Source organism: Oncorhynchus tshawytscha, linkage group LG28 (assembly GCF_018296145.1).
Source record: "Oncorhynchus tshawytscha isolate Ot180627B linkage group LG28, Otsh_v2.0, whole genome shotgun sequence".
Lineage (NCBI taxonomy): Eukaryota > Metazoa > Chordata > Actinopteri > Salmoniformes > Salmonidae > Oncorhynchus > Oncorhynchus tshawytscha.
This window is the reverse complement of record NC_056456.1, coordinates 25,231,966-25,258,051: the sequence shown is the minus strand read 5'-3', so window position 1 is coordinate 25,258,051 and position 26,086 is coordinate 25,231,966. Positions and strand designations below refer to the sequence as shown.

General features: G+C 41.1%; 2 protein-coding genes across 6 annotated transcripts in view; both read left to right on the top strand.

Annotated features, from left to right (window-relative positions):
* Positions 1–7,391, top strand: part of LOC112226982 (extended synaptotagmin-2-B) — a 45,394-nt gene extending 38,003 nt beyond the window's left edge. For 3 of the 5 annotated variants that reach the window (XM_024391734.2, XM_024391733.2, XM_024391730.2), the window contains 10 exons: positions 565–627; positions 1,880–1,954; positions 3,049–3,135; positions 3,392–3,541; positions 3,845–4,221; positions 4,405–4,500; positions 4,997–5,128; positions 5,224–5,329; positions 5,513–5,562; positions 5,731–7,391. In XM_024391734.2, coding sequence (XP_024247502.1) covers positions 565–627; positions 1,880–1,954; positions 3,049–3,135; positions 3,392–3,541; positions 3,845–4,221; positions 4,405–4,500; positions 4,997–5,128; positions 5,224–5,329; positions 5,513–5,562; positions 5,731–5,779 — 1,185 coding nt within the window. In that variant the 3' untranslated portion in view covers positions 5,780–7,391. The remainder of the gene's footprint in view (positions 1–564; positions 628–1,879; positions 1,955–3,048; positions 3,136–3,391; positions 3,542–3,844; positions 4,222–4,404; positions 4,501–4,996; positions 5,129–5,223; positions 5,330–5,512; positions 5,563–5,730) is intronic. The other 2 variants (XM_024391731.2, XM_024391735.2) reach the window with 1 other exon arrangement.
* A 1,631-nt stretch (positions 7,392–9,022) lies between these two features.
* The window catches only part of LOC112227382 (receptor-type tyrosine-protein phosphatase N2), a 144,087-nt gene continuing 127,023 nt past the window's right edge, over positions 9,023–26,086 (top strand). Inside the window, exons 1-2 of the mRNA XM_042307841.1 lie at positions 9,023–9,299; positions 15,570–15,620. Coding sequence (XP_042163775.1) covers positions 9,215–9,299; positions 15,570–15,620 — 136 coding nt within the window. The 5' untranslated portion in view covers positions 9,023–9,214. The remainder of the gene's footprint in view (positions 9,300–15,569; positions 15,621–26,086) is intronic.

Genomic DNA, 26,086 nt, shown 5'->3' with positions numbered 1-26,086 from the left:
AATGACTCCATTCCATTTACCCATAAAGAGATGATAATGTATCTGGAATCTCATATATAAAAAGTACAAACGTGAATATCCCCTTTTGTGGTTGGAGGATTCCCAGATTCCGTCCTATCCTTGGAATCCTCCAACTGGGATTTTTAGAAAACCTACGAATTTTGGGAAAGTTACTAGAATTTTGCAACCTTACCCCCAATTATTACTCTCTATTCACAAACACCATCTCACTCCTGTTACTGGACAGCCTTGTCAGGGTTGGAATGGTCCTTCTGTTTTCTCCATAATGAATGCTCCTCTTTATCTCCCATTGGGTTTTTCCTGGGTATGTCGTTGTCAATACACTTCATGATTTATTAACCTTGTGCTCATCATGTTGTTTTTGTCTCTGTCTCTACCTGTTGCCCTGGCGTCCTGGTTTTGGGTCGTCTGGTGTGTGGTCTTCATCGTCGCTCCAATCATGATTTAACCTCCTCTTCTTCCTCCTGCTCCTCCTCCTCCTTGCATGCTCTCTCCTAATAACCAACCTGGTGTGTTCATTCTCTCCTGCCCTGGGGGAAAAAGCGCAATCCTTTAGAATTCAACCATGACGGTTTGAAGAAGGCCTCAGTCAGTAAGGCCATCAAGGTAATGTAACAACCGAGCATGCAGAGCCATCCAGACAGACAGACAGAGGAAGAATAAAGGCCCTGTTAAATACTTTTAAAAAAACCTTCCTGTAATACAGTAAGACTGGAGAAAGCAATGGGATGGAAGCTATGTTTTCATCTGTGCACTCACTTATAGATCAGTGATTAAGGATGAATTTAAGGTATTTGAACAGGGCCTAGAAACACTGCTGTTTCCCCTGTGACCAGAGAGTTCCACTGTAGTACGGGAAGCACGTGAAGTACTGTGCTTTTTCTATTAGGAAGTGGATTTAGTGAAAAGCAATTAAGTTTACCATTTGGCATCAACTGTATCAATTGATTCGATCCCAGTGAGTAATATTGCTTTCAAGTTGTTCCCCACCCATGTATTTCTACAAGAGCGCTGCTGGAGCATTAAAAATGCCTTGCAAGTTGATTTGCGTTCCTTGTTTTGTGAAATTAATTATTAAACTCTACTAATTGTGTTTGTGGACTAAAACTGCATCCCATGCACTATATTCTAATATTCTGATGTATATTAAAAAAATGTGTTGTATGAGATGATTAATGCACCAAGAAAATATATCTTTCGTAAGCATTTCCTCTCTTCCAATTTCAACTCTATTTCCTGGTGTTATGGGGTTCTTCTATGTACATTTATGTAACTTCAATACTTCCTGATCTCAAGTCTTTATGCTGCCATATTTAGCCAAATGAGGGATCAATCCACATGATTAGTTTTACATAAATCACTTTGAACATGCTCTATATTTGTGAAATAAAGGTTATCTTCCTTATAATTACATTTGAATTATATTGTTGAGAATGTACCCATTCTACATAATTAAATAAATTATTTAAGCTACAATTCTTAATTGGTGAAACTGCCACGTCAGTTCGGGATATTACAACACCAAAGAAAAACTGCAAACAACGAACAACTATTGTTCGTTTTTTTTAGCTCGGACATCATTGCACGTGTGATAGAACAGCAGAATATGTACTGCAATTTTTTCTACCATGCTGCTGGACACACTTCTGCATTTCATCAATAAAACCAAAACTGTAACAAAGGTGTTGGGGGGGGAACAGTGGTGCTGTTTCCCCAAATGCGGAATCGATCTTTAAGTGATTAGATATTTAAATACTGAACTTGATACTAGGCTAGGGTGATACAGTAGTACCTATGAAGTTAACATCTCACAGGGCTAGAGGTTATTATGTGTTTGAAACCTGTTCTTGTTTCACAGTCTGGTAAGAAAGTGAGCAGTGTCCCGAGTCCCTTTGTACAATTCACAGTCGGCCACAAAACCTATGAGAGTAAGGTAAGCTCGAGCAAAATATTTTAGATCCTACATTTTTTAGATCCTACATTTGTATGTTACATTCAGTTGTAAAGTACTTTAAAGTACTAAAGTATTTTGGGGAGGTATCTGTACTGTACTTTACTATTTATATTTTTGACAACTTTTACTTCACTACATTCTTAAAATCTCTGAAGGACCTGCCCCTTTTTAAAAATGTTCTCCTAAATTGACATACCCAAATCTAACTGCCTGTAGCTCAGGCATTGAAGCAAGGATATGCATGTTCGAAAGGAAAAACTTTGAAGTTTGTGGAAATGTGAAATGAATGAAGGAGAATATAACACATTAGATCTGTTAAAGAAAATACAAAGAAAAAAACATTTTTTTTTGGTTACCACCTTTGAAATGCAAGAGAAAGGCTTATGTATTATTCCAGCCCAGGCTCAATTTAGATTTTGGCTACTAGATGGCAGCAGTGTATGGGCAAAGTTTTAGACTGATCCAATGAACCATTGCATTTCTGTTAAAAATGTTGTATCAAGACTGCCCAAATGTGCCTAATTGGTTTATTAATAACTTTTCAAGTTCATAACTATGCACACTCCTCGAACAATAGCATGGAACTATTTCACTGTAATAGCTACTGTAAATTGGACAGTTCAGTTAGATTAACAAGAATTTAAGCTTTCTGCCAATATCAGATATGTCTATGTCCTGGAAAATGTTATTGTTACTGACAACCTCAGGCTAATGCGATTAGCATATGTTAGCTCAACTGCCCTGTGGGGGTCCCACCGATCCTGAAGAAGTTAAAGAAAATGTAGTTTTTACTCCATAAATTTTCCCTGACACCCAAAAGTACATAAGTATATTTAAAACCAAATACTTTTAGACTTTTACTCAAGTAATATTTTACTGGGTGACTGTCACTTTTTTTTCTTGAGTAATTTTCTATTAAGGTATCTTTACTTTTACTCAAGTATGACACTTGGGTACTTTTTCTACCACTCGTTACATTAACCATATAAAATAGAGGTATTTCCAGTGCAATGTGAATAGAATATGTCCATGCTGATATATAGTCTCTAACATTATCCTCCTTCCCTAACCAGACGAGGTATAAGACCAACGAGCCTGTATGGGAAGAGGCGTTTACTTTCCTCATCCACAACCCCAAATGCCAAGAGCTGGAGGTTGAGGTACATAAGCATGATTTCCCTCCTGAGGGACCTCAAAATGTCAGCTATTTAGTATAGCAAATGTGTCTGATTTAATCTCTGTGGCTATGATGTGAGATGGAGTTGATTTTTGTCTGCTGTTTTAAATCACACTCAATGATTTTACTGTTTTAAGACATCTTTGCCTCTAGTTTGCCTCATTTAATTGTTTTGCTGTGAAATTTGATGCAATTTGTGCTGTGGCTGTGTGATTGTGTGTCCCATTTCCTCTCCTCAGGTGAAGGATGAGAAACATGAGTGTTCTCTGGGGACTCTGAACCTGCCCCTGGTCCGTCTCCTAGAGGCTGAGGACATGACACTACACCAGCGCTTCCCTCTCAAGAACTCTGGGCCCAGCTGCACCCTCAAGATAAAGATTGCACTGAGGGTAAGGGTCCATGAGGGTCTGAATAGGGCTCTTTTACATTGTCTATGTCCCAAATTAGCACCCTATTCCCTAATATAGGGCGCTTCTTTTGTCCAGGCCTATGCAGGGAATAGGTTGCCATTTGGTACGTAGTCATATTCACATTAGTACTCTCCCTGCTAAATGTTTAACCTGACTGCAATTATTTTACATTTTTGCTTAAAAATTAAAAACGATATACTACACATTCTTCAATAAAGACTAGCAATGTGTCTCGTATGATTATTTTTAACCCTCTCCAACCTCTATGTCCCACTTGTGCAGGTTCTGTGTCTGGAGAAGCTGGTAGCGTCAGACCAGACGTCCTCGGTGCAGGTTCGTAAGGCTAGCACTAGTAACCCCATCCCCATGAAGAGACCGTCAGTCTCCGAACCCCCCAACCCTGTCCCTGTCTTGGACCTCCCCAGCTCTGTGGCCACCTCCACCCAGGAGCTCCACAGGAGAGGGGGGGATGACGAGCCCTACTCAGGGGGACCGGTAGGCATCGGCCTGGCCGACGCAGGTAGGAGCACCTCCAACCTGGCCATCTCTGGTTCTCAGAAACACCTGGCACACAGGGGGTCAACCCCCAGCATCGCCTCAGACATCTCCAACCCCTACGCCACACAGGAGCTCCAGCAGAGGCTGAGAGAGCTGCAGAAGTAAGCATGCATGAAACCAAGCACACACAAAAACACATTGATACACGCAGGCTTGTGCACATACACAACACATTGTGACATAATTAAAGCATAGAATACAGATTTATTGACTAACTTGCAGATTATATTACAGACCTAATGTGATCAGAACAAAGAGACTAATGTGTGTGTCTCTGTCCACAGTGGCTCAGCCAGTAATTTCCCCCTGGGTGAAGTGCAGTTGACTGTCAGACACAGCTCTCAGAGAAACAAGCTCATCGTGGTGGTGCACGCCTGTCGGTAAGTGACATGATGGGAGATTTAGGTCGAGTCCCAAATGGCACCATATTCCCTTTATAGTGCACTACTTTTGACCAGGGCAAATAGGGCTCTGGTTAAAAGTGGTGCACTCTATAGGGAATAGGGTGCCATTTGGGACACATTCAGGACTGTAGTTAGTCTATACATATACAATATACAAGTATTGGACAAGGTGTCGTTTGTATCGGCTTAATCCACTCTATTTTAAATGTACAGTACAAGCTTATTTTTTTATTTTGATAGTTGTTTTCTGTTAACTCAAAGGATATGATCTAGCTAATTTAATTGTGTCAAACTACTCAGTTCGCAATAGGACATTGATTTACACTTCAGACTCCAGGAGGGCACATGTAATGAGATGACTGATGAGCTACAGTAGCCGCCCTGAATGGATCTATTCTATCCCTGGATAGTCCACGTTATCGGTCTGTCCTGCTCTATTCCTGTGTTTTCATGTCTCTCTCTCTCCCCACAGAAACCTGATTGCGTTCACAGATCACTTGTCAGATCCATACGTGCGGCTCTATCTTCTACCTGACAAGCGACGGTCTGGGAGGAGGAAAACCCACACGCACAAGAAGACACTGAACCCTGTCTACGACCAGATGTAAGTTTCATCCTCTTTACTACTCTTACCATCGGACATCAATGGATTTACTGGTGGTGTACTGGTAATCATTGTGTTTGTGTGTGTGTTGTCAGATTTGAGTTCAGTGTGTCGATCGTGGAGCTACACAGGAGGACTCTGGACGTGGCGGTAAAGAACGGAGGAAATATCTTCTCCAAACACAAAGGGCTGCTGGGAAAGGTGAGACTGGACCTGTCCTCCTACAACAGCACTGTGTCTATACATGCATACCTTGTTCATTATTGGATGACATAACTGTGACTACACATTATTGCTGATTCACAGGGAAACTTTGCAATCACTCTTTCTAATTTACCTGTCCATGTTTCACCCTTCCTCCTTCATATCATGTCATCCTGACAGGTTCTAGTGGATCTGACTTATGAGGATATCGCAAAAGGATGGACACAATGGTTAGTGAAAATAACTGAAAAATACAGTCATGTTTACTTGTTCTCAAACAAATTGAGACATTATTTGCTCTCATCACACCATTTGAGGTACAAAGAATTAAGCGTAGTTAATGTAAACGTGTGTTTGTTATTCCTGCTTTATAACAATGTGTCTGTCTTTGCCACTAGGTATGAGTTGAGTGAGGATGGTCTGAAAAAACCTCTTCAGCAGCTATAGACTACACCATGAGAGTTAGAGGAGGACCTAACCAAGTCTTCAACCATGTATCATTGCCACTAGAGTCCGCATGTGTCAAGCATCTCAGAGTAGTGCTGATTTAGGATCAGTTATGCCTTTTAGATCAGAATAAATAAGATAATATGGACATGAATCCATAATAAATAAGATTACATAGACAGGGGGGGACATGATCATAGATCAGCACTCCTACTCTGAGACACATGATACATACAGCCCAAATCTTTTACAAACGCAACTGCCTATTCCATACAGTTGCTTTTAAGCCTGTGGGCAAATCTTCTATTTGTTTTCCCTTTTTTAATTACGGTTATTATTATTTACATGACTCGCAATTGTAAAAAAAAAAAAGCTTTTGATATTCATTTATACACATCAGTTGCATCGTTATCGCTGCCCACTCAGAAACTCTCCAGTGCAATAGTAAGAAAGGGAGTATGTGGTGGTAAAATGAATGAAAAAATAATTCCATATTTAAAGAGGAAATATTGAGGACCGTAACAAAATATCTATTTTCTTGCTACGGCTGTGACGGGGTTTAACCGCCTTGGTTTATGTGGGGAATGTACAACATATATGTACAATGAGGACTAAAGATGAGGTTTATTATAGTGTTAGTTGAGGGAGGTTTCGCTTAGTCAAAATTACCATTTCATTTTTATAATTAAACAAACTACATATAAACTCTACAATCTAAAAATATTCACTTTTGTCAGAGCATGGTACTACAAGTTGACCGTCTCTCCTCTAAGTTAAATAGTGCACCTAGTACAGTACTTGGCCACCAAAGACACAAGTGTTTCATTTTATTGCCTACATGGGGTTTTAACTAAGCCAAATATGTATGCATGTTTGCACAGTATTTGTTCCCTTATTTAAAGTCTTTCAAAGCATAGTGTTTAGGAACAGTAATAATAACAGAACTTGCTCTAGTTAACCTCAAATGAATATTCCAGCCTTCTTCAAGTCATTGTGGCTTATGGTAATTGATTTTCCAACTCTGAAATCAGGACAGATCAGTTATGTATGGTTGGTGAACTATATGTATCATGTTTGTGATCAATAAATATACCAGTCTTAATTCTGTTTTTGTATTACGAACACATTTCAGCATGCATATCTTATTCAAAGCTTCTCTTTAATGCAATCGCTTGCAAAAGAAAAACACATGATAAGAATTAAGGAATTGTTTTGGTTTACGTTGTGGGTATGACCATATTGTATCTGGTTACCACATTAATGATGCATATTAATGGAAAACATTTTAGACTGTACCATATTGGCGTGTAACCTAATGTATTAGTTATGATTTGTGTTCTCAAACCTCTGTCCTTTTTTAAACTAGTTGGATGCCTACCTATGTGTAAGCCATCAAATGAAAACTGTCTCTGAAGTCAAGTTCCTGTCCTCTTGTTCTGAACTGGTTCGCCTTCTCCATGTACTTTATTTATCTTGTGCCTTAAATCCACAAATATTAAGATATTTTAAAGTATAAAGAAGCTGTTACGGTTTCCATGTTTGAGAATTTCTACTTATGTCTTTTAAATAATAAAGAGCTTTTGCTGTATGCACAGCAATAAGCTGTATATTACTTTGACTCCATGGACTTCATTCTAATGTCCCACTGTTATCAAACGTTTATTTCGCTGATTTTGCAATAATGCTTGTTTTCATTTATTTGCCTTGTTTTCATTCATTTAATCGTTTTCGTCTTGTTTTCATCAAATCAATGTAGGTGTATTGATGCCATCTTGTGGGCCCTTTCAATAATGCACAAGCTTGCTCACTGCAAACGATGCCGTGTTCATGTCTCGTCGGAAACTCGGGACCTCCTAGTTAGTTTTAACGTAAGTTATTTGCTTAGGGCTTCCTATTGGTGGATTCTGATACTTCCCAATTGGGAAACTCTGCTATCATGTGCTGCGTTTAGACAGGCAACCCAATTCTGATATTTTTTCTCTAACTGGAAAGAGCTGCTTTGAAAATATCTGATGTGATTAGTCAAAGATCAATTCGTGGGGAACAAAATGCAGAGTTGTGGTCCTGTGTAAACGTAGCGCTCTTTCTACAATGAGTAAGCAAGTAATATATTTCCAAATGTCCGATACGATGTGAACACTAGTCACAAGCGCCTTCAAAAATATGTAATGTGCAAACATTTCGAGGGATAGTTATTTGTAAATGGTGTGCTCACGATGACTGACTCCCTGATTGGATGAGTCAACCATTGACGCATTTGTATTACCTTGGTTGACCTTTTATCTAGTCATTCATTTCAGGAAGATAGATATATCAGTCAACTCAAACCACCTGACTGTTGTCCATTCCCACATTCCTCAGCTCTATTTTCAAAGTCTACAGTAGGTCTTATAACCGGGGTAACGTTCTATTCATCTTCGTAGTCATGGCATGCTTGATTCAATAGCTAATGACGAGAGAAAACACATCTCCCGAATATCTTATATAAAACTAACTTGACCTTGGTCTCAAACAGAATTTAAGGTTTCAGATTGAAGAGGAAACCAAGGCAGGTCGCGCAAATAACAGATGTGGTATTGCATGATAGAGAGGGAACCTATGCGCTGCCACCGAACGATGATGGGGTGTCACACGCTGAGCTTAGGGTATGAGAGGGAATCATGCTAGAAATGTATCTAATATTCAAAGGGATTTCCTGGAACAAATGCTGTTCATTGGGATTTTCTCCACGTGCCCTCATAGTATACATGCAGTAGGCCAACTGGTTATACTTCCTATAGTACATCAGGTCCTTTAAAATTCAGGTCCTGGAGGGCTTGGTAGCCAGACTGCTAAACTTGGTTTTTTTTCTACCTGGTAGTTAATTGCAACCACCTGGCGTCACCGGCCTGAATTAGTCCGTATTAGACGGAGAGGATGAAAACCAGAACTGTTTCTGCCCTTCAGGACCGACATTGAATAGCCCTGTCCTACATTATAACAGAAGGCGCATATTGGCAATTGGCACATATTAATTCGGCTGTTCAATACTTTTCAGGAACATTTTCACAAAGTGAAACAGTCTAGGTTACTTAGTACAGTACCAAACTACAATCATAATATCAATATTTTTATTATCAGTGGACATCTTCTATTGACATGTGCCTCTTATAATTGGTTAAAGACATTTAGGTAGGCTGTGTTATGGTGTACGCGCAGGTGCGCTTCTGCTTGGCGTCAGCTAGGAGGGGCCAACGCTTGTCTGTTCATAGTGCTGATCATCGTAGTGAGACTTACTGCAGGAGCCGAGACCAATGGAGCTGGCTGAATCGTCCTGCATCCTCCCCATACCTTCCAACCTCCATCTCTCTCCCTGATTCTGTCTCTCCTTTCATAAAACAAAACGAAACCATAGACATGGATTGTTAACTACCGCATGTGTGTCATGGATCAAGAATGAGAAACATGGATTCGATTTACATTATTCTCGTCCTCCTTGCTCCCCAACCCTATTTTTTAGCCTCTGCAGACAGGAAATTCGGTGAGTAGCCTACATTTATTTATCTGAAGGATCATAATGATCCTAAACTGCATCAGCTGCCAGGAGACGCACATACGGTTATTTTGGGTCTGTCAATATTTTATTGGTCATTAGGCAGCTGGGAAAGGCGCGGAATAGCCTACTGTACGACTGCAGCTCTTGTTTAAGAGAGAGGCTAACAGCTATATCTATAATATGGGGGGTTGTTGTCGCTGTAATATAGAAAAATGTGCAAGAAATATGTAGGCCTATATTATTGTTTAGACATGTTGTTTGCATGTACGTCCTTAACATGTGCAAGCTAAAACGCACCTATCAATATATCAATGTCAAGTGTTTGCTACTTTTAACGATGACTATTTTCTAATGGAATGAATGCCATTATTTAGGATACAGCATAGCTATTTTGCAGGGAGAAATAGCAGAGAATCACGTTAGGCCACCGTGGTGCGTTTGCTGTCTAATGTCTTTCTATCACGAAGATGGTGAGAGTCAGTGAGGGAAAAAGCTGTGGTAGTACCCGAGGCCACATGCCTGCTATGTCGACCATTTGGGTAGCTATGCTCATTGGGAGGAAAACCAACACATTATTAGGCTCCAAACCTTCCAAAATCCATTAGTTTGTAGCCATATCTATGATTAAAAAGAGACGCATTTTAAGAAGAGAGATGTAAAGAAATCCGATTTGAAAACGCCTCCTCCTTTTAGTGTTAGGCTATGGGTGGACCATTTGTTATATAGTTTAAATGCTTTATTTTTACTTACATAGGCTACTATTCTGTATAGGCTATGTAATGCAATACTCAGCCCTTAGAAACCATATTTTTCATATCAAACCGTGTCATATCAAACAGTGATTTCCCTTTATTTAAATTTCAGTTTGACACACAATAATTCAGGGAATTGTTCTAAATACTATATTATAAAGAGCAAGTACAGTAATAGCATACGGTGTTAGAAAAGTTGTTAATAAATATATACACAATGCCATGGACTAATCTGCAACACTTAACAGTATGCATCCGATTACACCTGTGTAATAATGCTATTATTACCATATTAATATTGTATAAACATGTTGTAGCCTTATAGCCATGTAGCCTAGTAATTACAGTTTTACTGCTCAGGTACAAGAGCAGCCTTTGTATCACCAGCTCACTCTAGCTGTTCTACCATCCATAGCATTTACTCTATTATGGACCCTATTGTACAATACACTGCCTTGCCTGTATCACTTCCCAGTGGTTTTATTGCATGGGATGTAGGGCCGTTTCCCAAGACACAGATTAAGTCTAGTCTTTGCCTAAAAACCCCTTTCATAGATAATCTCCATCGAGTCTGCCTTTTAGTCTCGGTTTTAGGGTCAGGGAAAGAGCCCCATAATGTTGAAAATGTTATTTTTGGTTGCAGTTAATGGAGTGGTCGGTCTGCCAGCACACTGAGAGGAAAACAATAATACACTGATTTAGAAGCTCCTGTGTTTATTTTTGGACGCCTGCGCTCCACTGGCTGAGTCACTTCCACTTCTTGCGTCAGTTTATCAAAAGCATTTCTTAATTGGCTGTAGTGTCACTTATGTGCGATTGCTGATTTACAATCAGATGAAGAGGCCTGCTGTTAAACTAAACCTATGTTGTTTTGTTGCTTCTTTAAGTAATGAGTTTCTTCCTGGATTGGTGGCTTAAGTTGAAAGCAAAGTTGGATCAGTTCCCCAATGACAGCAGGGAGAAAGAAGAGAGGGCATTATCATCCCCACTGTAGCCATAGTGACTGGGAACCAGCAGCTTACAGAGATGTAACTTGTCTGAGTACAGGATTAAACTGGAAGGTGAAAAAAAATCAACTTTCAATTGGTCAATTTAGAGGGGTGCACAGATAGTGGTTTGGAATAGCAGTCCTGAAATTTGCTCCATTGTTTGTGGACCTTGACAGAACTACCATGGAAAATCAAAGTTTCAATCAGGAGGTGTGCTCACACAAAGCTCCTTAAATTGATAGTAATCTCTGTGTGTTCATGGTGCCTGACTAACTGCCCCCTGTAACACCTTCCTGCTCTCATCTCCTCCTCTCACATCCTGAGACTGACTGCCTGATCCATAGCTCCAGCATTGGTCCACCAGACTGGAGCATGGACACGATACACAAAGCTTTTCTCAATCCTCTGAAGTCTCAGCCAAAGCTTGTATCCACTGTTCACTTTTCTTGATCTCAAGGCACATTTATTCCCTTTTGCGTTCAGTGTTTAGTTTGTTTGGTTTATGGATATTAAGCATTTCAACTCAATATTATTGGCATTAAATTGGCTCCGTATATAACACTACCTGAGGAATCGGTAAAAGGCCTGTCCCAATAGGTAAGGGCATTTTCATATTGCTCAGCCTGTTCTGCAGCTTTGGTATTTCATGAGGACAGTCTGTTGACATGCTGTGACGGGGTCATGTCAGGGTACATCTTCCTGTCCATGTAGTTTCCCTGTATACACACACTGCAGTCAGGTAATGTCAGCCTCAATAGTCGTCAACTGAACAATCAGCATGAACTAAAGATGTTAATACCTGTTTCTATGGACATGGGTGCACAGGCATGCATGGGAAGACCTTTTCTGAGGCCTTGGTGAGCTAATGATTGCAATATTTGATTTGGTTTCCCTACATTCTAAGTATTTCTAGTCAGGTCGATGGGTTAAGATATTTGGAGTGTGTGACTCAATTTCCACAAAGATAATAACTTTAAACTTATGGACTGCGTCCCAAATGGCACTCTATTTTGAGGGAATACAGTGCCATTTGGGAAGTGGACTTGGACTCTTGTTTGTTCAGAGCCAAAATAGTTCTGTGTTAAAAACAAGAGAAAATGTAACAGGAACTGACATGGGTTGTAAACAAGGGCACACCTCAGGGAAAAGGATGGCTACTATTAATACTTCTCTTTACAATAAGGGGTGGACATGAATGCAATGACTCGAACTAAATGTCAAGTGACAAATATGATGGAGAGGGGGGAGGGGGAGGGGAGGGCATTACTGTTGTCTTTGTTTGATCTGCCTTGAATCGCAACAGCAGATATAGTGGACAGGGGCGTACCGCAGAGCAGTTACCACAATGGTTACAGCTCCCCCTTACCACGTGGAGAATCACATAATTTTACGTGGAAAATAACATGACATTTCACGTGAAACTTCACATGTGATCACATTTTAACATGTGTAGTTTCATGTTGTCACATGTTATCACATTAACTTCACATAGGATCCTGTGTTTTGTGAAATTCATGTGGTTTTTCCTTAAGGGCATACTTTACCCCCTGACGCTCTCCCTGTTCACTCCCTACACAGGTCTTATCAAGGTTGACAGTCAGTGGAAATATAGATGTTTTTATCAGTTATGACAGTAATGTGCACAGTTTGACTTGTGGCAGCTTTTTTAATATAACTTTGTTTGGTAAAATATTCAGCAGCATCCAGTAACATTATTTGATCTCTTGATTAGCCTCTGTGTGTTCTGTAGGTGTAGCCATGGTGTGGCTACGCTCTTTCAGTCTTCAATAATAATTTAAGCTAATGTTGACAGTCAAGGAACACAGACACAGAATATATAGACACAGTGTATATGTCTGACAATGTCAATCAACAGGCGGCAACCATTTGAGCAACAACGGCTGTAACGTATACACTAGGAGTCAGGACGCAGGTGCAGAAGGGGAGTTTAATAATGAGAATAAGCAGATGAACAAAACAGGAGAGGCATACTGAACGGGAAGAAACCCAATACTGCCTGAAGACTGAGGCTGCTAAGGGCTAAATAAAGGGGAAGTAATCTAGGTAATGATGAAGTCCAGGTGTGTGTAATGATGGTTGCCAGGTGTGCGTAATGTGGGTTGACAAGACCAATGGTTAGTAGGCCGGCACCGGAGAGAGGGAACGGGAGTAGGCTTGACAACTGTCAGTATATTGGGATGAGATCTTTAATGCTCCTTTAAGATACCAATAAACATAGAGACATTCATCTGTCTTCTACACAGAGATCTAATTTTCCAGATGGACAAACTTTATTCCTTTGCAAGTAAAGAGCAAATCCAAGACAGCCATGTGGAAAGCCACCCACAGTTTTGTTAAATTATTCATTTGTCAGAATTCCTTTTTTAGTGGCTTCATCCTTCACTTTGTGTGTGCCTATAAAAATAACATATTGGTAATACATTACTTAGTGTTGATATGTAGCATTCATAAAGCAGTCATAAAGCCTTTATATGCATGGCATATAGAGTCATAATGCCCTATATCACCACTCTAAGTAAAAAATGTTATCAGCCTCACATTCAACTTCAGCTATCGCTTAGTTTCCCCCAAGGCTCATTAGGTTGATCAGAATGCCAGGCACACTCTTCTCTTGATGTTTGGTTTTGGTGCTGTGGCCTTCTGAGAAGTTTCTATTTTGCCTACGCACTACCAGCTCACTCCCAGACACAGGAAGGAGCAGAGTAAAGCAGACTCCTTCATCAGTAGCAGGGCCACGATGGAAGGAGTTTGAGTCTGTCTGTCTGTGTCTGACTAAGAATGAGTACGTGGGTCTCTTCTTAATCATACAAGTACACCCAAAATCTTTCAAACTCAACTTCAAAAGTACGCTATTTTTCAATATGTTAAAAAATGTCAATTTCAAAGACACACATACTATTTTTTGTCAGTATTGCTAGCATGTGTAATGCAGTCACATCAGCACCAAGGCTGTAGAAACCACTGCAGAAGGAGGTGACTTATGTTTGATGCACAGCACACGTGTCTTCGTTCTCCATCATGTCAGAGTGCTAATTGGCCACGCCTCCCTGCCTGGGGTGTCCTATGGAGTGTGTCACCAGTGTTGCTGCTGTGGTATGACAGCAATGTGACATATTGAGCCCAAAACACCCCCAGAAACACTGCAGGGGATGGTGGGTGGGCTGGCTGTGTGTACTGTAAACCCAGGCCCTGACCCTTTCCTCAGCCCCCATCCGAGGACCACATGCTGTGACAAGACTGCTTTATATAGCATAGTATCCTAGACTGGCTCCCAAATGGCAGCCTATTATCATAGGGGTCTAGTCAAAAGTAGTGCACTACATAGGGAATAGGGTGCCATTTGGGTCAGCATTTCCCGACCGCAATAAACAGTGTATCTTCCCAAATCCCTTATGATGAAAACATGTGTTTAGGAACCACTGGGGAGAAAAGGAATCACTAAAAACCTAGAGATAACAAAACAATTATTTCTATAAATTTGACGAAGGTGGATCCATGCAGCCGCCCACATCCCACTCCGTATAGCTGCTGTGGCCCCGGCCTGAGACCGATTTGATACTGCAGTTCAATTGGATATATGGACAGGGTTATAAATCGTGTCCTCTTAGTGAGGGTAAGGGGTTGTCAAATGGAGAGAGAACTTTGTGCCCTGTTAGGCCTGCTCTTCTCCTGGCTTTCCTCCTCTCCCCTCCTCTCCTCTCCCCCTTCTCTCTTCTCCACTTCTCATCTCCTCTCCTCTCCCCCTTCTCTCTTCTCCACTTCTCATCTCCTCTCCCCCTTCTCTCTTCTCCACTTCTCATCTCCTCTCCCCCTTCTCTCCTCTCCCCCTTCTCATCTCCTCTCTCCCTCTCCCCTCCTCTAGTTGTATGTATGGTACAAAGATGTGCATTAAATGCCCTAAGGGCAGTGTGTTCTGTCAGATCCCTGTTAAGCAGAAATTTCAGTTACGACCCGTTGCCGCTGCCGGAGCACCTAGTGAGATGGATACAGAAACAGCATCCCCCAGCAGCCTGCTCCTCTGTGTTGATGGATCACCCTGGAACACGGTGTCTCTGTGTCCAAAATGGAACCCTATTCCCTATTTAGTGCACTACTTTTTTGACCAGGGCCCATATGGTTCTGGTCAATCATTGTGCACTATGTAGGGAATAGGGTGCCATTTGGGAAACAGGCTGTGTTTTACGATTGGCCTAAATGTTAACTTAGAATAATGGCCCCGTGGCTGTGCTGTTTATCTGCTGTAGCTGTGAAACGCAGTGCTGCATGACATTGTAATCCATGACTCCTCACCCACGCAGGAAGTGGGACATTATATTGTATATCTCTGCTCTTTTTTTATAGATTCAGCTATAGCCTATAGAATAGCTGAATCTATAAAAAGCTGAGATGTACAATGCATGTATGTACAGTAGGCTATTGTTGATGGGTCTTAATATTATGATATTATAAATGATATTATAAAGTACAAATTGTTCTCTCCTCTTTTCCAACAGGTTGTCTGTTTGAGAAGGAGTTGTGCACACCATACGAGATCTGTGTCAACGGTAAGCCATTTTCATTTCATTCAGATACCATACAGCTATAAAGTAGAGCTCACAAATCAAAGCCACCTGTAGACGCTAAAATATTCTTAATCTAAAAGGAAGTGGGCATTCATGGCACAATATCAGTGAAAGTTATGATGATCAATTGGAGAAGGAAAATCTATTGCACTGACTCTTTTCTCCTCACTTCTCCTCTTTGAACGGTTGGTTCAGAACACAGGACTAGAAAACACAGGACTAGAATTAGATTATATTTCTATGGTTTAGAATGCACAGGGTGCAACACCACAGGTGGTCAGTTCAGAATGCACAGGGTGCAACACCACAGGTGGTCAGTTCAGAATGCACAGGTTGCAACACCACAGGTGGTCAGTTCAGAATGCACAGGGTGCAACACCACAGGTGGTCAGTTCAGAATGCACAGGGTGCAACACCACAGGTGGTCAGTTCAGAATGCACAGGGTGCAACACCACAGGTGGTCAGTTCAGAATGCACAGGGTGCAACACCACAGGTGGTCAGTTCAGAATGCACAGGGTGCAACACCACAGGTGGTCAGTTCAGAATGCACAGGTTGCAACACCACAGGTGGTCAGTTCAGAATGCACAGGGTGCAACACCACAGGTGGTCAGTTCAGAATGCACAGGTTGCAACACCACAGGTGGTCAGTTCAGAATGCACAGGGTGCAACACCACAGGTGGTCAGTTCAGAATGCACAGGGTGCAACACCACAGGTGGTCAGTTCAGAATGCACAGGGTGCAACACCACAGGTGGTCAGTTCAGAATGCACAGGGTGCAACACCACAGGTGGTCAGTTCAGAATGCACAGGGTGCAACACCACAGGTGGTCAGTTCAGAATGCACAGGGTGCAACACCACAGGTGGTCAGTTCAGAATGCACAGGGTGCAACACCACAGGTGGTCAGTTCAGAATGCACAGGGTGCAACACCACAGGTGGTCAGTTCAGAATGCACAGGGTGCAACACCACAGGTGGTCAGTTCAGAATGCACAGGTGCAACACCACAGGTGGTCAGTTCAGAATGCACAGGGTGCAACACCACAGGTGGTCAGTTCAGAATGCACAGGTGCAACACCACAGGTGGTCAGTTCAGAATGCACAGGGTGCAACACCACAGGTGGTCAGTTCAGAATGCACAGGGTGCAACACCACAGGTGGTCAGTTCAGAATGCACAGGGTGCAACACCACAGGTGGTCAGTTCAGAATGCACAGGGTGCAACACCACAGGTGGTCAGTTCAGAATGCACAGGGTGCAACACCACAGGTGGTCAGTTCAGAATGCACAGGGTGCAACACCACAGGTGGTAGGTTCAGAATGCACAGGGTGCAACACCACAGGTGGTCAGTTCAGAATGCACAGGGTGCAACACCACAGGTGGTCAGTTCAGAATGCACAGGGTGCAACACCACAGGTGGTCAGTTCAGAATGCACAGGGTGCAACACCACAGGTAGTCAGTTCAGAATGCACAGGGTGCAACACCACAGGTAGTCAGTTCAGAATGCACAGGTGCAACCACAGGACAGAATAGATAAGGGAACGCCACAGACACAGCTGTTGAGATGGTGTCCACCTCTCTTCCTGTGTGCTTTCTTTGGGCCTCTACTCCCCAGAATTCATTAGTTTAGGTTGCATCCCAAATGACACCTTATTCCCATTATAGTGCACTTCTTTTGACCAGAGCCCTTTCAGACTTGGTCAAAATTAGTGCACTATATAAGGAATAGGGTCCCATTTGGGACCTTTTCCTCATTTGAAATGTGGCCTTGTCTCTGATCTCATTGTGATAGGAATAAAACAATGCCCTGTGCTGCTGGGGAAAAATCATATTCATAGCTAAACTATTTTTGGCCCAGTTCAGTTCTCAGTCTGTGTTTAGTCTGCCTTGGTTGTCGCCTGGGTTATTACATTTAACAGGCCTTATGCCATAGGAACACACTCCTATGTCAGGGATTCATTCATTTCCAATGAGGAAAGTGCATACTGTCTGATGGGCTATATTAGATAGTTTCATGAATATTGTTCTTCCCATGTAAATATAATCACTTGAATTGACATATCCTATCAGACCATAATTTGATGGTTCTGTTAACTATTATACATATTTTTCACTTGCGGATATTGTTATTCGTTTTATGTAACTGATGACCTAGTAGGTATGCCAGGTGGGAGACATTTTTAAATTCTCATGAAGTTATCTCAAAACTTGACTTTTATTCGTTCTGTGTGGGTTAAAGTACAGGGAGGTAGGTTGTATTGTAGGTGTTGCTGTGCACACCCTTCATAACACACTCAGTCACACTTACCAATGAGTCACCAACAGCACCAAAGTAGGTCTACACATCAAAGCAACACACTGTCCATATTTAGGTGATCCTTCTTTCAAAAGTAATTAAAGCTATACTGTATTGGCAATTGAGATCATATGAGCCATAAAACTTTATTTGATGTGAACATCATTGCATACAGTATATTAGGCCTGAAATGGTACATATTTTTGCGCCCCTCCTAATGGCTGAATATGGTTAACCTTCAGACAAAAAAAATGATCACCGTAGATTGACATGCTGCCTAGCAACAGGGTGGAAGTGCTGCTTTGAGTATATGCCAGCCACTCTGACGTGTTCTCTCTTTGACTACCTGTTTGAAGCTGCGACTATAACTGTCAACTGAGGTATACTGAGCTGAGGTTTGGCTGACACGTTAGTTTTGGACCACGATGTGGAAAAGCTACAGTGAGTGAGCACCACCAGCTCAGTCTTTGTCTTTCTCTATGTGGTGTGTGCCAGTGACAGCAAGTCAGTGTTAATGACAGTTGTCAAATTACCCTGGACCGCTGCCTGGTAGGCACATTGTCTGTCTGAATGCCAGTATCAGGACACACATGCTCCCCAGGACAGAACCACAGCTAGAACTACAGACATCCCAAATGGCAACTTATTCCTTATATAGTGCACTACATTTGAGCAGGGCCCATAGGGTGTGCCTTATATAGGGAATAGGGTGCCATTTGGCACAAACCCTAATACTGTTGTTTCCAGGCAGGGAAAGACGCACACTGAGAGGTTAATGCTTGATAATGGGACACAGCCCCTCTTATCTCTTGCTTGTTGATAAGCTACTGGTGGTTTGCCAGCCCACGACTCTCGGTTGTTCTTGGTTTGTGCCCAACAGCTCAGTAGGCTACTATGTAGTAATACAATGTTACAGGGTTACTACACAGGCATAAGAGCAACTTATTGTAAAATCGTTATAATTTGGTTATTTTGTGAAACAAATGAGGATTTGGAAAAACTGACACATGAAATCACCACCAAGCTACAAAAATTCTTGTTTACACTGAACATCAGCTTCTGATGAAGCTTCCTGGATCCTGAGATAGAGAGGCATATTAGTGGGTTTGGCCATTTGGATGTTCTAGATCACATCTCCCCACCAACAGGGGTGTTGATCAAAAGTAGTGCACTATAAATGGAATAGGGTGCCAATTGGGACCCCAGATTTGATATAGAACACAAAAGGAAAGGGCAGTCTGAATAGTCGGTCGGCAGTGGAGAGGCTAAGTTTGATCAGTGACTTGATATTTTCACTGTGATTTCACTGTGATGTGATCCTGAATTTGGAGCAGGATGACCTGTGACATTCCAGGCACATCTCACGATTCTCGGTTACCTGGCTTCAACAGCATGGATGGAGGCACGCCTGCACAGAGAGATAATGGCAAGGAGGGGTTTGCAGTCAAGATCTGACCCAAATGGCACCCTGTTCTCTATATAGTGCACTACTTTTGTCATTTGGGACCTAATTGTTGTTCTATAAACTGTTCCCTAGTGGTCATTCACAGGTATTGTATGTGACCCAAGATTTTCAGTAGCCTATATCATTTTTTTACCCAAATGAGCAATTGACCGTCCTGTGACCCAAATCGTCCTTAAACTACCCAAATTAAGAAGAAAGAGTGTGTGATTCCTAGTTTAAGAAACCCTGGCCTATATGACCAATGATGTCAGGGCAGCTAAAAGCAGGGTGTTGGTTCTATCTAAGTGTTGGAGTGGTCGGGTCAGGTGCAAATAAGCTGTGGAAAATCAGCTTAGGTAGTGGAATGTGTGCACTATGCACACCCTATTTGCTTAACCCAGTTCCAGTTTGATGTAGTAGGTGTGATGTTCCTATCAGATAACATATCTGAAGTGCAGTGGTGGAAAAAAGTACCCAATTGTCATACTAATAGAAAATTACTCAAGTAAAAGTGAAAGTCACCCTCGTAAAATCATACTTGAGTAAAAGTTTTAAAGTATTTGGTTTTAAATATACTTAAAAGTCAAAGTACAAATCATTTCAAATTCCTTATATTGAGCAAACCAGACAACATGATTTTATTTTTTTTGTTTTATTTACGGATAGCCAGGGTCACACTCCAACAGTCATACTTCATTTACAAATTAAGCATTTGTGTTTAGGGAGTCCACCAGATCAGCGGCAGTAGCGATGACCAGAGATGATTGCTTTTTTCACCACGTTTTTCGTGATATCCAATTACGATCTTGTCTCATTGCCGCAACGGGCTCGGGAGAGGCGAAGGTCAAGACATGCATCCTCCAAAACAGGCCCCGCCAAGGCGCTCTGCTTCTAAACAACCGCTCTTTCGCTTAACCCGGAAGCCAGCCGCACCAATGTGTCAGAGGAAACGCCGTTCAACTGACGACAGCCTGCAGGCGCCCGGCCTGCCACAAGGTGTCACTAGAGCACGATGAGCCAAGGAAAGCCCCCCTGCCAAACTCGGACGGCGCTGGCCCTATGGCACTCCCGGTCACGGCCAGCTGTGACGCCTCAACACTGCGATGCAGTGCCTTAGACCACTGCGCCACTCGGGAGGCCCAGAGATGTTCTCTTGATAAGTGCATGAATTGGACCATTTTCTTGTCCTGCTAAGCTTTCAAAATGTAACGAGTACTTTTGGGTGTCAGGGAAAATGTATGGAGTAAAAAGTACATTATTTTCTTTAGGAATGTAGTGGAGTAAAAGTAAAAGTTCTCAAAAATATATATATATACTAAATGACAGATAACACAAAAAATGACTTAGGTAGTACTTTAATGTATTTTTACTTAAGTACTTTACACCACTGCTGAAGTGTATTTTAATGATGATTGATAATTTTGTAGTGATGTAATTTATTAGAATACTGATTGTATGTCATAACTTTACAAGTACATTCCTAACCTTATATGCCTATAACAGTGTATTTGACTATGACTACACATTTTGATAAAGGCCCAGTGCAGTCAGAAACTTGATTTCCCTGTGCTTTGTATATATTTCCACCAGGTTGGAATAATACTGTGAAATTGTGAAAATGATGATAAAGCCCTTTTAGTGTAAGAACTGTTTGAAATTTCAACCTATTTTGGTGGGATGGAGTTTTGGTCTGCCTGGTGACGCAGTAAATTAGTTAGTAGGCTAATGAGAAAGAGAGTTCCAAACCTCTCTGCCAATAACAGCTAGTTTTCTGTTTCCCCCTCCCCACTCAGACCACTCCCAGACAGTCCAAGAAAAATTATTGCTTGAGTAGTTCCTCTTTGCTACGAAGCTATTTGAATTGAATTGAAAACAATTGCAGTAACCAGGTTTACATCCAACCTTTTTATGTGAGTAAAGTACGTTGAACAAAAAGGTCACGACAGGCCTGATGGAAACAGCAAATTTGTAGGTAGACTTTCCAAATGTCAACAAAACAAAATACGAAATAAAAGATGGGATTTTTTTGTGTCGTTAAAATTAATTATGCGAGAAATGATTTTAATGTGCAAATATTGATATAATAACCATCATATCGAAGTAAACTTGGCGTCACATGATGACATGTTGTGTGCTCCTCCCCTTACGACTCGGGAAAGAATGCAGTTTATTAGGCTATATATAAAATAATATTATGATCTTCACATGGTGGTGAAAGTACAAGGTGATGAGCTTGATGCTTCTTTCCAATAAATATCGAGGGTCTTATTCTGGTGACATGATCATCGCTGCTTGCTTGGCTGCCGATGGACAAATTAAAATAATCTCACTCTTTTGTCCATAATAATCTCATCATGTAGGCTATACATGTACTGTATCTGCGAGCTGTTGGCTAGAGTGCACGTGCCAATACCAGAATGTGCATATTTGCTATATAATGCAACCTTTTTTGTGACAAAACCATCAGTATAGCTGAAAATGCGATGGAAATCCATTTAACCTTTATGTTTTATTTGGTACATGGGAATTTAACCTCAAAAGTCATTTTTGTGTGCACTACACAAAAATAGCTTTATAAATACATCACGCACAGACTTATATCCACAACAAGTCAATTTGATGAAAACACATCTCTGGGAAAATGTGCATATTTATGCATATTTTTGAATATTTGCATGAAAATCTGTCCCAATTGGATGGAAACCTAACTAGTAAGAACTTCATTGTTAACCAGAAATGATTTGATATGGATATAAAAACATCTGCATTTGAGGTGTTGTCTTATTTTAATGCATCATTCTTGAGACTTTTAATGGTTTCTAATGTACTGTATAGTCTTTGTTCATTTGGTATGTTATATTACTGTGACTGACTGACTTGTCAAAACACATTACTAAACATTTTCTAGTCAAGTGCCAGTTCACCCTAATCTCTTCTTGGATGTTTTCTGTTGATCATTGAGCCTTGAAATGGATTATCCTTCCGCTAGTGACGTGATTACACATGGAGGTCAAGGATAATATTTCTGTTGCCAGTTTGCTAAAATGTTGTGCATGAGCAAACCCAAGGTTATCCAGGCTGTTGTCATACTTTCAGATGGGATACCAGACTCGAAATGTGTGGAAGACCTTTCATCTTTTGGTTTGTTGGTTTGCTGGGTCCTGCTGTTTTATTTGCTTGACTGGGATTCTCATAAATGTGCAGGTTGACACACACTCATGGTTCATATCTCATGTTTGTTTCACATGGGATGAAGATTTAATTGCTGCTTGGAAAAGGAATCTGTGAAAGGGGGAGACCTAGTCAGTTGTACAACTGAATGCATCTTCCACATTTAACCCAACCGCTCTGAATCAGAGAGGTGCGGGGGGCTGCCGTAATCAACATCCACGTCTTCAGCGCCCAGGGAACAGTGGGTTAACTGCCTTGCTCAGGGGCAGAACAACACATTTTTACCTCGTCAACTCAGGGATTCAATCCAGCAACCTTTCGGTTACTGGCCCAACGCTCTAACCACTAGGCTACCTGCCACCAACACGATCTGTGGTGAATAGGGTGATCTGTGCTACTTGAGAATGGATATTCATATTTATAAAATGACTGAATGCGTGGCAAACATAAGTAATGTGCAGCAACGGGAATTCTCTAGTACTCTCTAGGCTACAGCATTTGACACAATAGAGTTCACTTGTATGGTCAGTTAGTCTCCACCTAGTGGTGCAATTAAGTACTGTTTCATAAAATTAACAAAACACTCAAGACATATATATATATAGCAGGGCTCTCAAACCCTGCTCCTGGAGAGCTACCCTCCTGTAGGTTTTCACTCCAACCCTGCTCCTGGAGAGCTAGCCTCCTGCAGGTTTTTACTCCAACCCCAGTTGTAACTCAACTGATTCAGCTTATCAACCAGCAAATTATTAGAATCAGGTGCACTAGATTAAGGTTGGAGCAAAAACCTAGTGGACAGTAGCTCTCCAGGAGCAGAGTGGTTCTGGTTCTGAATTATTGCTACATGAATAGTTTATGTATAAATATATTCAATGATATTGAAAGTGTGCTGGATGTGTCTTGATTATTTTCCTTTGTTTGATACATTTCGCTGTAAATGTTAATCAGTTTCCTCGGCTGTATTGTGTACTGTGTGACTTATAATTTAATACCGGTAGTGCAGATCGCTTCCTCAGCATGTCTTCATTCCACAAGGAACACCCTCTGTGTGCTCAACAGTGAAATTGAAACATTGTGTTCCCTGATACAGGAAAGACTGTAGTCAATAAGTGTTCAGTAAAGTATATGCTTTGACTTTCCTTTTGGACATAGATGTGTACTAGGTGCTTTTTTAAAACATTGTTTATGGAGTCCTTTTGCAAAGCTTCAATGCAGAACTGATTTTAATGAAATCAATTAAGGTGTTGCTAGAATTAATACAATTTACCTCTTTTCCCAAGGTGAAGAAAGCCTTGGTAAGTTCATGCTTTCTTGGAATAATTTGAAGCAACATTGAAGCAAGGTAAAGTTGAGGTCTTGGTGTGGTTTTATCACTGTGAAAAACAGGTCTTGGTGTGGATTTGTAAGTGTTAAGAACAGGTCTTGGTGTGGATTTATCACTGTGAAAAACAGGTCTTGGTGTGGATTTGTATGTGTTAAGAACAGGTCTTGGTGTGGATTTGTATGTGTTAAGAACAGGTCTTGGTGTGGATTTGTAAGTGTTAAGAACAGGTCTTGGTGTGGATTTGTATGTGTTAAGAACAGGTCTTGGTGTGGATTTGTAAGTGTTAAGAACAGGTCTTGGTGTGGTTTTATAACGGTGAAAAACAGGTCTTGATGTGGTTTTATCACTGTGAAGGTCAGGTCTTGGTGTAGTTTTATCACTGTGAAAAACAGGTCTTGATTTGGTTTTATCACTGTGAAAAACAGGTCTTGGTGTAGTTTTATAACAGTGAAGAACAGGTCTTGGTGTGGTTTTATCACTGTGAAGGACAGGTCTTGGTGTGGTTTTATAACGGTGAAGAACAGGCCTTGGTGTGGTTTTATCACTGTGAAAAACAGGTCTTGGTGTGGTTTTATCACTGTGAAGAACAGGCCTTGGTGTGGTTTTATCACTGTGAAGGTCAGGTCTTAGTGTGGTTTTATAACTTATATATTTATACTGTAGTTATTACATTAGGACCTATACATGTAGATCTCTCTTGCACCTGTCCGTAGTTTTGCTGGCTTTGCAAAAAGATGGTTTTGGATGAGCCATTTATGTATGCTTAGCTTGCTTAAGCAGGAAAAGCACATTTGCATAAAATGTTCAATCAGTCAAGTAGGATCACACACACACATAGACAATGTATTCTATCCTAACAAAGGAGAACTGTGGAAAGCAGATGTTCCACAATTTAGTGTCAAATTATCATAATTTCCGTTTATTTATGATGAATATAAAACCATAAATATTCTGCTAGTACAAGCGCATACTGTGATTTCCTTAGAAGTGCCTGAAGTTGGCTAGGTGAATCCAACCCCTCCCCCCTCTCAGTAAAACAATAGACTCTAGGTGCTCTTTGAGACGAGTAGGAAAAGAGGCATCAGATGTTGATGCCCGTTGAAAAACTGCTGGAGCACCACACAAACAAAAGAGGATGCTCTGCTCTGTTCCAGCTCCTACTCTGATTAGCTAAAGGGGAGTAGGGAACCAACACATCACCATGGCAACTGGCGGAACAGGGAACAAAACTAAATGGGCCCATTACTCAGCTGTGTCCTAGCATGTCTTCATCCAACATGTCGCAGACTGATTCAGATTGCTGTGTGACTCCTCACAGCTACAGGTGTAAGCTCTTAACTTGACCTAGCTATCTGTATATTGTCACAGCAAAATACTCCTACAGCAACAGGATTTTAACGTTTAGTCCATAATGTTGCTTGATCGGTGGTTAGGCTAGTAGCTGGCCAAAAGTAGGCTACATGAAAAGTGCAATACTGTTCATATAACCATGTGTTAGTGTGGGTTTTCTGTGAATTCATGAAAATGACAAAGCTCATCTGCACTTCCTGCAATGCAGGAACATTCTCAGCAAAGAAAGAGTGATTCAATTAAGATCTGTAGTAGGTTTTGGTCTCTGATAACAAGAAAGCCTGTTTGTCTCTACCAGCTCTAAATTGACTAACTCTTATAGTGATTAAATACATTTGAAAAGGAAGAAACCACAGGTTCTCTTCATTTCCCATAGAGAGTCAAGCACTTAGTAACACTAACCTGCTAGGGCGGAGGTAAGATGGCGGACTGTACACAGTGGTGCAGATTGCTTCAAGATAAAATCGTAATATTCAATATCTGTAAGTTAAATATTAGCACTTTATATACTCGTGGGTAATAACCCGTCTGTACAACAACTGTACAACAACACATATGAACTCATACGGCCTGAGAAATGTATCGACAAATATTATGAAAACAAGCAACACGCAAACATGACGGAGTGTAAACAAGGAGAACCAATCTCCAAAAGAAAACGCGACTCCTCGAAGGACACAGACGATTTATGCTTTTGACCACCGGGACTAGTAAGGGTGGAAAGCGATCTGTTAAAGTCGATAAAAGACAAATTGGGCATACTTGAATTAGTCAGTAAAGATATAAAGGAGTTGAAGGCCTCGAGATGAGTGACGAAAAAGCTGCGACAATGGAGAATGAAACAATCAAGCTAAAAGGGA